General features: G+C 39.4%; 2 protein-coding genes across 2 annotated transcripts; one reads left to right on the top strand and one right to left on the bottom strand.

Moving 5' to 3' along the window:
• Positions 1 to 23: 23 nt before the first annotated feature.
• Positions 24 to 4,979, bottom strand: LOC144631857 (glutamine amidotransferase-like class 1 domain-containing protein 1). Its single transcript, XM_078490438.1, has 8 exons — positions 4,928 to 4,979; positions 4,305 to 4,381; positions 3,186 to 3,291; positions 2,224 to 2,331; positions 1,669 to 1,766; positions 1,190 to 1,283; positions 485 to 596; positions 24 to 164 (listed from the first exon to the last, which is right to left on the bottom strand). Exons 1-8 carry the CDS (start codon positions 4,974 to 4,976, stop codon positions 143 to 145), a joined length of 666 nt encoding a protein of 221 aa, XP_078346564.1. The 5' UTR covers positions 4,977 to 4,979; the 3' UTR covers positions 24 to 142.
• Positions 4,980 to 5,019: 40 nt separating this feature from the next.
• LOC144631730 (protein CFAP20DC-like) lies at positions 5,020 to 12,218 on the top strand. Its single transcript, XM_078490267.1, has 6 exons — positions 5,020 to 5,220; positions 5,346 to 5,972; positions 6,963 to 8,189; positions 9,043 to 9,360; positions 10,025 to 10,133; positions 11,057 to 12,218. The coding sequence occupies exons 1-6, from the start codon at positions 5,200 to 5,202 to the stop codon at positions 11,224 to 11,226; spliced, it is 2,472 nt and encodes an 823-aa protein (XP_078346393.1). The 5' UTR covers positions 5,020 to 5,199; the 3' UTR covers positions 11,227 to 12,218.
• Positions 12,219 to 12,309: the final 91 nt, after the last annotated feature.

The raw sequence follows: 12,309 nt of genomic DNA, 5'->3' as shown, positions 1-12,309 counted from the left end.
AAATAAAACTACAACATTTTACCTGTCCAACACAATGGTGTGAACTTTACTTGATTACTCCTACAATTCTTTGTTAGTTATTTACATAATTATCTTCCGTAAGTACTAATTTTTGAATTGTTATTTAATTGCTGTACATCCTTTAACTCTTGGCTTTTCCTTGTCTGCAAAAGACAAATGATAATTGATCATCATCATCATCATCATCATTATTATTATTATTATTACTATTATGGCAATGGCCACTTGGAATTACTAGTAGGAAACTGAAGGAAAGAACTTTAAATTACATAAACACGAAGGTGTGTTCACACTAGCTTTGAAGTCAAAGCATAAACCAGAATCTTTTTCATGGTCATTTGTTTTGAAATGATATTGTGCACAATGTAGCAGCACTGTAAGAAATTACGCTACACTTTTACATGTAATTGTTTGATATTTTAGAAAGAACAATACTTTCTAAACACATGAATAATTTCCTGACCTTGCATTGCACAAAAGAATGAGGTTCTGAACAGCAGAAAGTGTTGATGTGTCATTTTGCCCTGTTATAAGGTGTCTGTCAATAATTACATGCATCCCATCTGGTTCACTTGCTGTAGAGAAAAGACAAATTTTAGTTAACAATATAATATGGGATACCCTGGGTTAAGTGAAGATTCCCCCAGGTCTGTGAAGGATTTCCTGCACTTGAACCAAGTACAGACTACGGGTACCGGTAGTCCCTCATCTTTCTCAAGTTAAGTTGAGTGGGTTTGTGCAGACAACTGATGTGCATAATCACCTTCTCTCACATTGTGACTTATTATGCAAGCAGATTACATGCTCACCTCTATTTGTATTTTAGACCAAGTATGGATTTCCAGGTCTTAGTGAAATTTCCTGAAATTATTGGGCATTTCCCTTGGGTTAGTGAGGATAACTGCACTGGGTTTTGTGTGAACATCCATCAGGTTAAGTCAGTATTATATGAAGTGAATTTTTTTCTGTGTGTTTATTTGTGAATACTTGAGGTTGATTAGTGAGGGCTCCCTGGTTTATTTTAGTTGTGATTACCTGGGTTTAGTTGTGACTCCCTGCTTTATTTTGGTGGTAAAAACCTTGGGTTTAGTTGGGATTTGTGGGGTGCAATTAGTGGGGCTCCCTGATTTTAGGTCACCATGGAAAAACAATCTCAGATGTAACTCACCGCTGTATGATCCACCATTATCTTTGATCCAATCCTCAAGGATGATGGGCAGACTTGAAAAATCAGGTGAGCGGGCTGACTCAAACACTGAAGGCTAAACAGAGTATTGATAATTTTTATTACAACACTGATTATGCCTAACAAAACAGAAATAACACAATAAACTTAACAACATATTAGGAATATTTAACAATTATTCACCAATTAAAAGTGGAGGTAAATAGTTGTAGATATTTATAGAGCCACGAAGCGGCGAGGTAAATATCCACCACATTCACCGACACTGAGGTGAATGTGGTGGATCAAAACATCACTTTCAGTAAACAAAGCGATACTCATGAAGGCAGTTTGTTTCTCTAATTAGCTGCTCGGAGGTGAATAGTACTTTGCTAATCACCTCCGAGTTACCAATCAGCACACGCAAAAAACACTATTCACTTGTGTGGTATATACTAAACAAAGATGTTGCTGTCAGTTACCCCAGTCATGCTGAAACTCTTGAAACTCCAAGATTTTCCATCCTCTCTTTTTGCTGAGCAAAGTCCAGCAACCCCATGTCCTATGGCACAGATGGGTTCTGTTCAAGAAAAATGTTACAGTAAATAAAAATAAATAAATAAATAATAAACTACCTTTAAACACGGTAAGACACGATAAAAAATAATTAAAGCTATAAGCTTGTGGGGCTGTGTATTTCCGATTGAATTGGAATTTGGAAGTGAGGTTTTGTGGCCGGAGGAAAACCGGAGAAAAACCCTCGGAGCAAGGACGTGAACCAACAACAAACTTGACCTACATAATTATGACGAAGAGTCTGGGAATCAAACCCAGGCCACATTGGTGGGAAGTGAGTGCTCTCACCACTGTGGCATCCCTGCTCCCCAACAACAAATAATAGTAATAAAGTTATAAATAAATTAAACCTTAAACCACTATTAATAATTAATTTTTACTTAACAGTTTGTTCACATATTGAAAGTTATTAAAATTCAAAGGTTGTGACAGCATAAAGCTTAGTTAATATCACTACCCACTTTTTTCTTGGACAAATGCATTAAGAAGCTTAGCAAGCTCATTGTCTTTAGCAAGGTCATGAACGGCTCCTGGTGAACTTGGGAGAAGTACTGCACCATACCTGGAAGCTGTAGAGAAAATAGATTAAGGTTATTGTCATATTGTGTAGTTCCATAAATTATCCATACCTCCCCAATGGAAGGGATTTTTCCTAAGACTTGCATATCAACTGACTAATTAACTGAACTTAGATGCAAAATGAACTACTGGAAACTGCGCTACATCCAATCTTTGACCTACTGTAGTGTAAAAAACAATGAACATATTCAGTAAACTTAAGCACCCCTTCCTCCTAAAATTCACTGTAAAGTCCTCAACACCTACCTCCCCCTGCTTCTACTCATACCTTTGAAACAGCCCATTGAACATATTTTACCATTAACAAGCAACTGGTCCCAAGGGAATAATAGAGGATTTACTGAGTACATGTTAGTTACAGAATAAGGATTTAGCCCAATCAGTCATGGTTTTCTTGCCGGCTGAGCTTGCGAAAGAGGCAAGAAATGAAGTTCTCTCACACTGAACAGGGAACCCTGGGTCCTAGTCAGGATATCAGTTTTAATGCTTGGTCATGTGATTCAGTTTTTTGTTCTTGCCTTCGGTGTTACAGCTTTTCCCACCCCCCACCCCTTTCCCAGTCTGATAAGTTTAACGGGGCGTTATAGGATTGGCCTAGTTTTTGTCATACATGGTATTTTTCTGAATGAGCCAGTAGGTATAATATCCAATCTCTGTTAGCTTTGGTTATGTTGTCAATAAAGTGCTGTTGCATTGTTGTGTGGCAGACAAAAATTGTCAATAAAGTGCTGTTGCATTGTTGTGTGGCAGACAAAAATGCATTTCAGTGTGAGAGAATGTAAGTGGAAATGAGAATTGTATTATGGAGCATTTAGTTGGTCGAGATCATATGTACAATACCTACCATCAACATTTTCAAGTTTTCCAGGAACTGAAAATGGCTTGGTTCGAAACTCATTCAACCATTTCCTACTGTTTTCATCTGACTTCACAAAATCGATTTGCTGACCCTGCAGGAAATATTTACATTTTAAAATAAGGTAAATCTGAACTGGATTTTACAGGAAAGGTGTGAATACAGTTTTATAAGAACTTTCCAGTGACTGAGAAGAGTAGGGCTGTTGGTTTACCCTTGTATTAAAGTGTGGGTACATGTCCGGAGGGGGGGGGGGGGGGGGGGTACTGGTCTATACGGGGAGTCTCTGCCCGAAAGGGGTACCTTTTTCACGCTCCAGGTATATAAAAGGGTAGGGATTTTACAAGTTTAGGTATATAAAAAGGGTAGGGAAATCTCCCATTATGATGTCAAAAAAGGCCTTTACATTAAATATTTCAAGCAGACGCAACTTTTAGCTGTATTGTCTTAATGTCTCAATTTATCAAGTACTACATAACAATGAAAAAAAAAAATTCCCATTTTAGGTATTTGTAATGTCATGTAGGTGTATGAAAGGGGTGCCTTTTTGCAATAAAAGGTATACAAAAGGGGTACCTTTTCTATCAAAATGGTATATAAAAGGGTAAGGGGTTGGACTTCCGGGCGGAGCCTCCCCATACAAAACTGTTTCGGAGGTACATGTGATTGTATTCGCCTTTTGATCTCTAAACTTCTGAGGTAAAGAGAAACAGTGGCCTTTACCCTAAGGTGTAAAGAAAAATCGGCTGTTTTCGAATAAAATGGGGTGTCTTATATCGGGTGGGCACTTGGAAATTTGAGTGACCTTGTCAACTCAACAGGAGCTACAGAGTGTACCTGTCAGTACTGTAAGTGTGGGAGGGGGGGGGGACAGCCTTCAGTTGGAATCTCCACTAAAAGTACCTCCTGTAGGCAGACACCTTCCATATAAAGCAGACACTTTGTCATGGTCCCAGCTACATACAAACACTAAATTTTTAACCTTCCATAAGCAGACACCTCTCCTAAGCGGGCATTCGTTTTGTTTCCAAAGGTGTCCATTTAGGAGAGTTTCCACTTCATTGTAAAATAGAAGTTTCGGCCCCTATTTATCATACTATTTCTTACTTGTGGTGTTGCAATCTGAACATTGAACACTGAATGTGTCAGTGTGAATGCGTGAATAAAGGATTGAGCTGAGACACCTGAAAACCATAAAATACAAAATATCTGATCATGACTGACTAGTGACATGACTGTCAAACTAAAAGTGTCAAACAAGCAAATGTACACAAAATGTTCTTGTGTTCCTCATACCGTAGAATTCCGGTTATAAGCCCCCCCGCTTATAAGCCCCCCCAGTTATAGGCCCATCATCCTGGAAACAAAAAAATACATCCGGTTATAAGCCCCCCCGGATATAAGCCCCCCTCTACCAGATGACAGTACTGAATAGGGCTAAATGTTGCTTTATTATGTGTTTTTAACTTAAAAACGTATTTCCATCAACACTCCCGTGGCTCGTTTTGAAACGTTTTTTTCATTCCGCTTATAAGCCCTCCCGGATATAAGCCCCTCCGCTTATAAGCCCACCCAAAACCCCTTACGAAGTTGTATAAGCCCAGGGCTTATAACCGGAATTCTACGGTATTTTCCACAATAAAAAGTGTGATTAATACTGTGAGAATCTCAAGTATTCTATCGTTCCGAATTCCCTATATTTGATTGTACAGAAGTAAATTAATCCAAACCTTGAGTTGCAGAACTACAAACTATCAAACAGTTCGGTTTGGCCGCCATCTTAGATTTTCTTCTAGGTCCCAGGCTTCTGCCGTCAGGACAAGTGACGTTTACGCATGCGTTCATGATTTTGAAATGGCGACTGGTCGGCTGCACACAGAGAGTTTCAAAGCTCTATTTTGTGTTTCTAACAAAGTGGTTTTGACATTTTAACCCATATGTACAAACTTGGACGTATTTTCGACAAGAAGCCGCCTAAAATCGTTTTTGTTAAGCGTGGATAATGTTCAAAAATGAGTTCCAGGTGGGTGAATTACTGGATCACCGCGGCCGCAATTAAGCTTTGCGACAAATGCGTAACCGATGGTTACAAAAACTGTAATTACTGTATCGTTCTTTTTGTCTTTTCTTTCTGGTTTGCGGTTCTAGGGTGGTCCGTACGTGGAAGTTTTCAGTGCACAGGGTCGCGACCCCGTAGCGAAATGGAGGCTGAGTGGAAGTGCATCAACGAAAAACAAATTTTACGATAAGGACGTCAAGAGTTTTGTTTACATTTTGGAGGGCGAAACTACCACCACGAAAATGAGCTTACCCAAGGACGAAAAACAATCGTTATGGCTCATACAGCGCTATTTAGTGTTACAATTGAATGTACCGCTTGGGCATTCGTTTTCGCTGGAGTTTGGCGTTACCGATTCCGGGAATAACAAACGGCGAATTCTGCTTTCATCAAACCATAGAGAGATTACGATCACTCAACTCCACGCTCGCTTTCCGCTAAACATCCTTCGCCTTGGGGTTTGGTTAAATCTTTGCTTGGATTTGCAATCGCTGGTCGGCGAAACTTTTAAGGGACAGTCTTTCAAGGCTCTTGAAAACTTGACAATTTCTGCGAGTTGTCGCTTACGGAAAATTTTTACCATGAAATCGCAGCCATTCGACACAACAAACGATGATGAAATTTACAACTGCGAGAATACAAACAGCGGAGAATTAGAAAATATACCCAAATCACTACAGCTGTCAACTTCACCAGACATTCAACATCACACACAGGTATTGTTTACTGTTTATTAGCTGTTTTATACATTCAAGTTCATTTAATATTTAAAATGATTTTTTTAATTTAATTTGCTAATTCCTGAAGTACATTAACGCCTAATTAATTTTGTTTTGATAAATGTTTCCAGCTTGTTTATTTTTGGAGTGATTAGAGTGCTTGTGTTGTCACTTAGTTTATATTCATAAACAAATTAGTAAAACATAATGTAGAAAGGTTAACTACAATGCTAAATGTTTTATATTCTCTACTGTGATTGAATACTTCTCACAATTTTGAAATGAATTTTTAAGTGTGTGCATAAAATACAGTAAAATTTCGGTTATAAGCCCTCCCCCCCTTCCCCCCTCTTCCAGATGACAGGGGCTAAATGTTGCTTTATTGTGCATTTTTAACCTAAAAACGTATTCTATCAACACTCCCGTGGCCCGTTTCGGAACGGTGTTTTATAATTCCGCTTATAAGCCCCTCCACTTATAAGCCCACCCTTATAATTCTGCTTATAAGCCCCTCCACTATAAGCCCACCCAAAACCCTTACAAGTTGTATAAGCCCAGGGCTTATATCCAGAATTTTACGGTACACACCCTTGGGTGGATCTCTTGCACTATTGGTATCAGCACTGTGTTGTCGAGATGGGATCAGGAAAAAATGTCCATTTAGTTGTATGTGACTGGGACCATGGCTAAGTATCTGTTCAGTACAGAACAGAAGTATTGCACCTTCACTAGGTGTCTGTTAACTGAGGTTCAACTGACTGTGTAACTGTATTTTTTCTTACAAGCTTTTTCATTTATTTTACTGTTGCTGTTTAGAAAAATCTACACACTAAGGACTGTCCATGATTAAGAAAAAGCATTGGATAATAAATCTGTTCCAATAATACGAAATTCCATTCCCACATGTATTTTGTCATCCAAAGCTTTTTTTTCCATCTACACTATGATGAGTTGTTAAATTTCTAACACTGTTCTTATTTCTTCAAGGTCATCAACATGGCTAAACTATCCCAAGCAGAAATCAAGGCAAGAGAGAGGGCTGGTCTTCCCCCACCCTCAACACCAGTGCTTTCTGATTCTGATACAGCAGGCAACAGACTAGAAGAGCAACCAACACACATTGCATTCGGTTCAAAAGTTGTTATCCCAAAACATGCTCGCAAGTCTTCTCGCGAAGGAGGCGCGTCATCTGCGGGTGGACGTACTTCTTCCTCTGGACTCAATCGCAGTGGTTCAATTCCACAGTTAATGTCTGTTTCACCTGCTTTGGAGCCAGAAAGTGGGCGAGAAAGTAGTAGACAAACTCACAGACTTTCATATCAAAGATCATTTTCTGATGCAACTAATTTACATTCTGAATTATCCAATACACAGCTAGGAGTTGAGGCCACACAAACAACAATGCAACCTAGGCCTCCAAGAACTGGCTCAGGAGGTAAAACGCGGAGAAGACCCTTAAGAGTCAAACACCCCGGAAGTTCAAAAACTCGCACTACTGATGATAGAGATGTTACTAACAATTCTGCAAAATGTGATACACCGGTAAATGGTTCTTCTGGGACAAAAGACAATAGTTCTGAGGATAAGGATTTGGACAGCAATCCGGAATCAATTTCTAGATCACAGAGTGAAAGTTCTTTGAAAATGTCAGGTAATGACAGCAGCTTAGCAGAGAGCTTTAACAAGTTGCGAATAAAAATTCCTGATAAGGATCAAAATGGTCATGTTAATCATGACATAAATTCAAAGGAACAGACACCTCATACAACAGAAGTTGAAAAAGGCTCTCCACCCGTGTTTACATTTTCATCAAAACCTAGATCAGCACCGAGATCACCACGCAGCCGACAAAGGAAACAACAAGATTTTAATCCAGCCACAACTCCTGTGGAGGAAAAACCAGAAATCAAAGTTTCCTCGCAAGGGTCTGTGGATTTGAAAGATGCTAGCAAGAGCCTCAAGGTTCAGAACCGAGCTAGAAAAGGGAGTGATCGGTCAGAGTATGATGATGACTTTTATAAAGCTTCAGGGGAGAGCTCAACTGAAGAAGATGACTTGCAGAACTTTTTGAAAGCGAGTGGAAACTCAAGGTGTAGTTCACGAGGCTCTAGATTGAGTCCTCTGCCTAGTAGTCCAGAACCAAGCCCTGAGCCTGATCCACTGTCAAACTCACAGATTTTAAGGATGAGCATCAGAAGTAGTTTGCTAAAGGAGGTGAGTGGACCCAACTTGTCAGAACGGATTATCTCATTCTTGTCCCTGTAGCCCTTTTCGTTTCTCTTAGCGGGAAGGGGCTAGGCTCGAGAAACGAAGGGCTCTGGGACATACGATTTTTAAATTATAATTCATTTTAATTTTTTTTTTTACTAGCTGTTTGTAACAAAGAAATGATTCTTGAACAGAAGTCAAAACACCGTGACTCTTTCACACAGTATGTAGAATATCACAACTGCATACATAAAGACCAGAAGCCCTAGAATCTAGGGCTAGAAATCCTGTCTCTAGAGCCCTTCATTTCTCGTGCTGGCCAAGGCCCCGCCGGCTAAGAGTAGTGAAAAGGGCCCTATGGGAACCAGAATGAGATCAACTGAATTTACCATGATTAACTATCACACATTATGAACTAAACTTGTAAGTTTTTAATAAGAAAGACTAATGAAGACTTACAGTACATGGAATAACTTGTTCATGGGTAGACTGCTCACAACCCCTTTATTTCCTTGAGTTTTTCTTCGATCATTGAACTGAACACGGGAAAGGAATTACAACGAAACTGGACACTGGCACAAAGCTGCAGGAGTGAGGGCTCACTGTTTATCTTGCGTTCTTTTGTTTTGAAAAGTACTTAGAGAGGCTGAGAACAGTCTAGTTCAGATGAACAAAGTTAGTTTTCTATTAATAAAGATATCAAGATTCAAGGGGAAAATTAATAGAACTTACTACATGCAAATTGTTTGGCATTCCACATTGAGGAATTTATTGTCAAGTCATAAATTTGTTAGATGTTCATGTATGGCAACAAGAATTACAAATAAAAAGAGTTTTTTTTTTTTTCAATATATAACAGATTCCTTCACCTCGTAAAAACAATGCTAAACCCTACGATGCAAAGAACTACCAATCTGATGCAAGCTCCTGGCGAAACTATCAATCAAATGCAAGCTCATGGAGATTTGACACATCTGTTATGAGCAACGCCATGTTGGACAAATCACTGGATAAATCATTCAACAGCTCTTTTGGGACATCAGAGTCTGAAGAGGTTATTATTACTAATGATGGAGGGGATTCCCTGAGCGACGATAGTGACGATACGAGTTACAGCACCTGGAAAGGACCACCTCCCCCTGACAAGAGGATACATCGCTATTTAGATGAAATGAGGGTAAGTACTGTACAAATGAACCAGTATTGGGAGTTCGTTAAACAGTGCATTTCTTCTAAACTGTTCATGAAACATATCCGGTATTCACCAAAATGATGTACTTGCACTGTAAAAGGACATTCAAACCTCCACAGTTAAAGTGGACATTTTTGGGACATTAGTGTCTGCTAATGTAAGGGAGATTAAAAAAATTAAATGCAGTGTTGGTATGTGGCTATGACCATGACCATGACTACTGACAGTGAGTGCCTGCCAGCTTACAGGACGCACCACTTGTAATGGTGTTCTATTGACCACGGGAGGCATGGTGGCCTAATATTATTGTAAGTGTGCCAGATCGAAAGGTCGGGGTTTGAGCCCTGGCCAGGGTTGCTGTGTTGTGTTTTTGGGCATGACACTTTACTCTCATAGTGCCTCTCTCCACCCAGGTGTAAAAAATGGGTATCAGCAAAATAATGCTGGGGGGGGGGGTACCCTGCAATGGACTAGCATCCCATCCAGGGGGGAGTAACTAAACCGGGATAAGCTCTGGCACTATGGGCTGCTTGGCTCGAGGCTTCCCTATTGACCGGCTTCCCCTCTTTATCGCCTTTAGTTAGAAATTTAGCATTATCCCTTTAAAATTAACGAGTGGCAATTAACAGTTCTGTTGTACATTAAACAGCACCCAGGACCTGAGCCAGACCTGACAGCTACATTGCCTATGGATCCAAGAGAATACTCCCATGCATTCAGTCCACCTATTGTACTACCCAGTCAGAAGAGAAGTTCTGGTGAGTGGCACTACTTAAAGGGACTGTGTCACGGCTAAGTTAATATTATGATACCGGTATTTAATTTTGTCAAATTTTTCGCTATGACACTAGATGTTTGCAAAGAAATTAATTCTATGATTGTAAATAACAAAACCATAGCTTCATTGCAGCCAAATGTGTCTCCCGGGCGTTATAATTTAAAGTTACAAGCAGACATGATTAACTTTGAAAACTGATCCGCCAGACCATATTATTTTCAATAACCCATATCACAATCCGTTTCAATCTTCGACAATTTTGGCCATCGGTACCTCCTTTTGCATTTGGTGTGCTATTTAAATATTCCTTCACTGTTTTTAGAGGTTATTTTAATATATACTTAAACAAATTTAAAGGTCATTTCTGATGCCTAAGTTTGGCTAAAATCCGTGACACTGTCCCTTTAAGCTTTTAACCCTTCCCCCTATCCCTCTCTGCCTTCTCCTTAACCTCGTACCCAGGGCCTCTCTCATTTTTCTCCCTTGTCGTCGAGGAGGAAAAGGAGAGAGGCCCTGGGTACGAGGTTGCCTTCTCCTCTCTATCCGTCATTTCCCTTTGACAATCTATCACCAAACAACAGGTCTATTCTGGATGTTACAGCATGAAGCAGTCTGCTGCATCCCTCCCTGAATTAAGGAAATGGAATACAAGTAATCTTGTCCCATTGAGAGTAATTATATAACAGAGTGTTCCCCTGGACAAAATACAAGCTCAGGCAATCATCATCTTAATCCTAACCCTCCTCTGGGAAAGTAGGGCCAATTGGTCAGGCTCAATTTCTGTGAATTTCTAAACCACACATTTTTATCTAGTACCCAACTGAGAGTAGTCATTGGCCCTTCATAATGTATTGTTTGAGAAAAAGGAAGCTGCTTACTGAAAGCAATGTTATTTTTTAACAGCAGGACAGAATGAAGCCTTGTCAGCAGCTCTGTCGCCGCCAAGAAGTCGTAATCCCAGCACTAGTATGGATCACAACACTGGAAATGAGTTGGAGTTAGACTTGCTCTATGATCCGTGTTTGAACTGTTACTTTGATCCCAAAACTCACAAGTACTACGAGTTAGCATGATAAAGAAACCTGTTTTACATTAAATTATTTTTATTGACTTATTTGGTCCCGTAAAGGTACATAGCATATAAAAGTCCAATCGCTAAATGTAAATGCCAAACACTGACTTGTTCCCAGTCGTCTCCTTTAACCCTTTTTCAATTTTCTTATATAGTGGAACCCCGATATAACGATCTTGGATATAACGATATTCCCGATATAACGATGAATATGTTATGTCCCGGCAAAAGTAAAATGTATGGGAAAGAACCCCGATATAACGATTCCTCGACATAACGATATAATTTTACTGCCCCTTGGCATATCGTTATATCGGGGTTCCACTGTATAAGGGCAAAATAGGCACCAAACTTGTGTAATAGAACCACAGGGCACCCAGACTTGTAACAGGTCCACTTGTCAAAGATTTTAACGACATAAAAATTAACTACTTTATGGAACTTTGCATGTTCTGGATACTGACTAGCTCCTAATGGAAACTGCCAATAAACAGCCAGTAAAGTTCATTATTATGTACTAGCTACAAAAATTAATCACAATGCTGAGCATCAGTAGACTCTTAACTTTCTTACAGCGTTCAAAAGTTACACATTTCAGCAAGCTCAAGTTTATAGTTCTTTAAAGGTGAAGATGAACTTGCTCAAATGAAGCTTAACGTTTCCAAACTGTGGATACATGTGAGGTCTCTTGACAAAACATATAATTATTTTAGAGCTTTATCTGTACACTAGTGAGACTAGATTGATGTATTTATTTATTACAATTCATTTCGTATTCATTCATCCATGAGCGTATTTTGTATGTAGTGTCAACTCGGTATAAATCTTTTCATAGGTGTGAATAAGTTAGTTTTTTTGACCCACGAGTGATTCAACTTGTTTGTGTGAGCTTGCAAGTGTGGATTAAAAGATCAGCAACGATTGTTGATCAATTGTTGAACAGAAAGTGTATAGAAGTATGTAAAAAAGCATTAAAATTTGCTGTTCACTGGATCTAGTACGGTCTTACTTGGGTCGCCTGGTAATGCTTCACTCTACAGGCCGGTGGGCAAAATAAGACCTCAAAAGTGCCGGGAAAAACATA

Source organism: Oculina patagonica, chromosome 12 (assembly GCF_052425735.1).
Source record: "Oculina patagonica isolate OP01 chromosome 12, crgOcupat, whole genome shotgun sequence".
NCBI lineage: Eukaryota > Metazoa > Cnidaria > Anthozoa > Scleractinia > Oculinidae > Oculina > Oculina patagonica.
Note: the sequence above shows the minus strand (reverse complement) of the source record. Positions and strands in the feature narration are given on the sequence as shown.